This window comes from Lipotes vexillifer, unplaced genomic scaffold (assembly GCF_000442215.2).
Source record: "Lipotes vexillifer unplaced genomic scaffold, Lipotes_vexillifer_v1.1 scaffold137, whole genome shotgun sequence".
In the NCBI taxonomy this organism is placed as follows: Eukaryota; Metazoa; Chordata; class Mammalia; order Artiodactyla; family Lipotidae; genus Lipotes; species Lipotes vexillifer.
This window is the reverse complement of record NW_006775780.1, coordinates 3600188-3603547: the sequence shown is the minus strand read 5'-3', so window position 1 is coordinate 3603547 and position 3360 is coordinate 3600188. Positions and strand designations below refer to the sequence as shown.

The following is a 3360-nucleotide window of genomic DNA, read 5'->3' as shown; positions in this document are numbered from 1 at the left end:
CTCTTTCCTTAGGACCTCAGAGTAGATTAATCACCAAATTCTGTGGCTGACGCTGTCACCCCTAGAGCAAGGAGGGCTGTGTCCCCCAGGGAGGGGCCGGCCAGAGCCATCTTAATCCCAGCTGGAGGCAGGAGATTACTTGTCAAGGCTACTTAGAACCATGGCCATAATTATTTTAAATATGAAAACTCTCAGGCTGAGGGTTTGGAGTGGGAAGACCCAGTTGGAGGTGGTCCTTACTTATCCTGCAGTCGGGCCCAGCGAAGCCGGGGGCGCACTCACAGCGGTACCAGTTCTCTCCATCCACGCATGTGCCACTGTTGTAACTATGAAAGCAAAGACCCCTCGGTCACCACCAGTCCACCACTCCCCCTGCCAGTTCAAAGGTAGCCATGCCAGTTACGATCAGCGGCTCTCACCCCTGCTCACACGCACCACTGCCTGGGAGCTTTAAAAACACTGATGCCTGGGTCCCACCCCCAGAGTCTAATATCACGTGTCTCGGTTACAGCCCAGGCACTGGAACTTATAAATGCTCCCCGGGTAATTCTCGCGTGAAGCCAAGGTTGAGAATCACTGCTCTAAATGAGGACACAACCTGACTAAAGTGTGGTCCACGGACCAGCAGGATTGGCATTGCCTGGGAGCCTGTCAGAGAGGAGGAATGTGCAGCAGCCCCCAGACCTCCTGCATCCGAACCTGCACTTTAAACAAGATCCCCAGGAGACGCCCACACGTGTCACAGCCAACAATAAAGTGCCGGCTTAAAAGGTGGCCATGCTTACCAGGGATGAGGACTGCAGTCATTGGTATCTGCAAAGTAAAAAAAGACAACTAAACAGCGAGGCCTTCTTAGCCCTAAGTCAAAACACCAGTGATTTCCACTATACCCAGATGATAAAGCTGTCGTTAACACCGGCAGGAGGAGCTTAAGACCTCTGCTCAATTGGAACCAGGCCCACACCACACTTGGTCCCATTCACCGTGGGACACATGTACACAGGAAGAGGCCCTGGGTGGGGTGGGCAGGGGGTGTGAGAATGGATGGAGACAGGCTGCTGGTCAGACCAGAGCTGGGAACCACGACGCCATCTGTCTCCACTTATCTCCTCGGCGACTTTCTCATGCCCAGGTCAGGGCTGCATCCCATCAAGTCATTAGAACAGACCCAGGTGATACAGAAGCAGACATCAAACAGCTCTGCTTCTGGTTTCCATTGCCAGTCCCTGGGGGTGTCAGGATGGACTCCTGCAGCCCTCAGAGAGTTCAAGGTGGCAAGCGGGGGGAGGGGAAACACTCACTCTGCGTACAGATGGGCCCCTCCCAGCCTTCTTTGCAGACACACGTGAAGGACTCGCCGTTGACCACACAGGTGCCCCCATTGTGGCAGGGGTTAGGCAGGCAGCTACTGTTTCGGGCTACGAGACAAGAGCAGACAAGGCCACCCTCCCTGAGGATCCAGCGACAGTCTGGAGGGGCAGAAACCAGGTCCCAGGAAACAGTCATAGGCTCACAGGCCCACGGCCCCTGTGAGGCCCAGGGAGGGCGGAAAGGTACCTATGTTACAGGTCGTTCCTTCCCAGCCTCCGGGACACATGCACTTGAAAGCGTCCCCCTCGTCATAGCAGGTGCCACCATTGTTGCACGTAGCCTCATCACACTGGCTGTCGCCTGGAGGAAAAGATCCTGGCGTGAGCCCCTGGCCGGCCCTGCTCACGGAAGACAGGGCAGGGTCCCAGCCGGCCACCACTTACGTGAGTGGCAGGTCTTGCCTTTCCACCCGTTTTTACAGTCGCAGTAAAAGTCATTGACCAGGTCGCGACACGAGCCCCCGTTGTGGCAGGGGTTCTGGCTGCAGTCGTTAATATCTGCAATCAGAGGAGACGCCAGCTGAAGACGCTCCCAGGCCCATCCACACCCCGCGACGCCCAAGGACTGCATCTCTCCACCCCCAGCCCCTGCTTTCCACGCCCAGTTCAAAACCAGCAGACACCCGGGGACTTAAACACGGTCACCCTTTCCCAGGAATAAAGGAGCCCCCGACAGACCGTGGAAGTTAAAGTCAAGATGGGCAGAAGTGACAACCCAAACAGAAAGATGATCACTTTTGCTGCAAGCGGGGATATCTATCATCCTAATTACAGGGTCTAATTCTATAAGTTCCTCCTCAGAAGTTCCTTTCCGCTGGCTGGCGTCAGCATCAACACATGCAAATAGGACACAGGCCATGCCGTCCCAGGGAAGGAACTGTCGGGGTATTACTCCCAGATATTTCCACCAAGAAGAAAGGCTTCCCATGTGGATTCTGTCCTGCCCACACCCCCCAGAGCTGTCTGTCCCCAAAGGACCCCTGAACTCACTGGTTTCACAGTAAGCGCCCTCCCAGCCACCACTGCAGATACACTTGTAGGAGTTGACACCATCGATGCAAGTGCCACCATTTTTACAGGGGTTGCTCTCACAGTCGTTAATATCTGTGAAAGGAAAAACAAACAGAAACACAGGTAAATGAAGGAAAAGTAATGCCACCGCCAAGCACTGTTCTACGGGTTTCCCTGGCCCTCCTGAGAAAATACACTGGGCACCTCAACATTTAACTCCGTCAGGACTGTTTCTGAATCCGGCGGGCAGTTTTATCAAGCAGGGGCCTCCAGAGAGCACCCCGTCCCTTTTATTTAATGTCCTCACACTAAGCTACTTGGAGAGAGTGGGGAGGAAACTGCTAGGCAATGCGGACCACCCGATCTAGTAAGGTTCCAGAACATTCTAAAATAAACGTGCTGAAGACTTAAGAGGCGTCAGGGATCTCGTAAGTTAAACATGGCCTCAGTCTTAGATTGTAGATGGTAAACCTGGACTGATCTCTCCTGAAATGATTCCAGATGCCCCCAAGCTGGGCCGGGGCAGGGTTTGGGGGACCTCGGCCCATTCCCCAAGGATGTGGGGTCTTACTTTCATGGCAGTACGTTCCAGTGAAGCCTTTGTTACAGTCACAGGTGAATTTGCCTCCCGACTGACTCTTGCACTTCCCGTGGGGACCGCAGACATTGGAGGAAATATAGCGCACCCCTTCAGGCGTGTCATTGGAGGCCATGGCCACCGTGCAGCTGTCAATCACTGCAAGACAGACTTGGGGTCAGATCCCCACCAGGGACCCGAAGACCCGGTGTTCCTGAGCCCAGGACCCACGCCACACCTGCTCTCCTGGAGCCAGGCACCTTAGCCAGGCTAATGAGGGTAAGAGGCCAGCACCTCGGGGGCCAAGACTGGCAACGTGCCATGTCACGCTGTGACAGGCAAACCGAGACCCCCAGGCGGAGAGATTTTTTTTTTTTTTTTTTTTTTTTGGGTTTTTTCCCT

General features: G+C 54.5%; 1 protein-coding gene across 1 annotated transcript in view; it reads right to left on the bottom strand.

Moving 5' to 3' along the window:
• Positions 1-3360, bottom strand: part of JAG1 (jagged canonical Notch ligand 1) — a 36516-nt gene that overhangs the window by 6026 nt on the left and 27130 nt on the right. Inside the window, exons 14-20 of the mRNA XM_007450205.1 lie at positions 2953-3117; positions 2361-2474; positions 1755-1868; positions 1558-1671; positions 1302-1418; positions 786-813; positions 241-326 (exon numbers count right to left, since the gene is read on the bottom strand). Coding sequence (XP_007450267.1) covers positions 241-326; positions 786-813; positions 1302-1418; positions 1558-1671; positions 1755-1868; positions 2361-2474; positions 2953-3117 — 738 coding nt within the window. The remainder of the gene's footprint in view (positions 1-240; positions 327-785; positions 814-1301; positions 1419-1557; positions 1672-1754; positions 1869-2360; positions 2475-2952; positions 3118-3360) is intronic.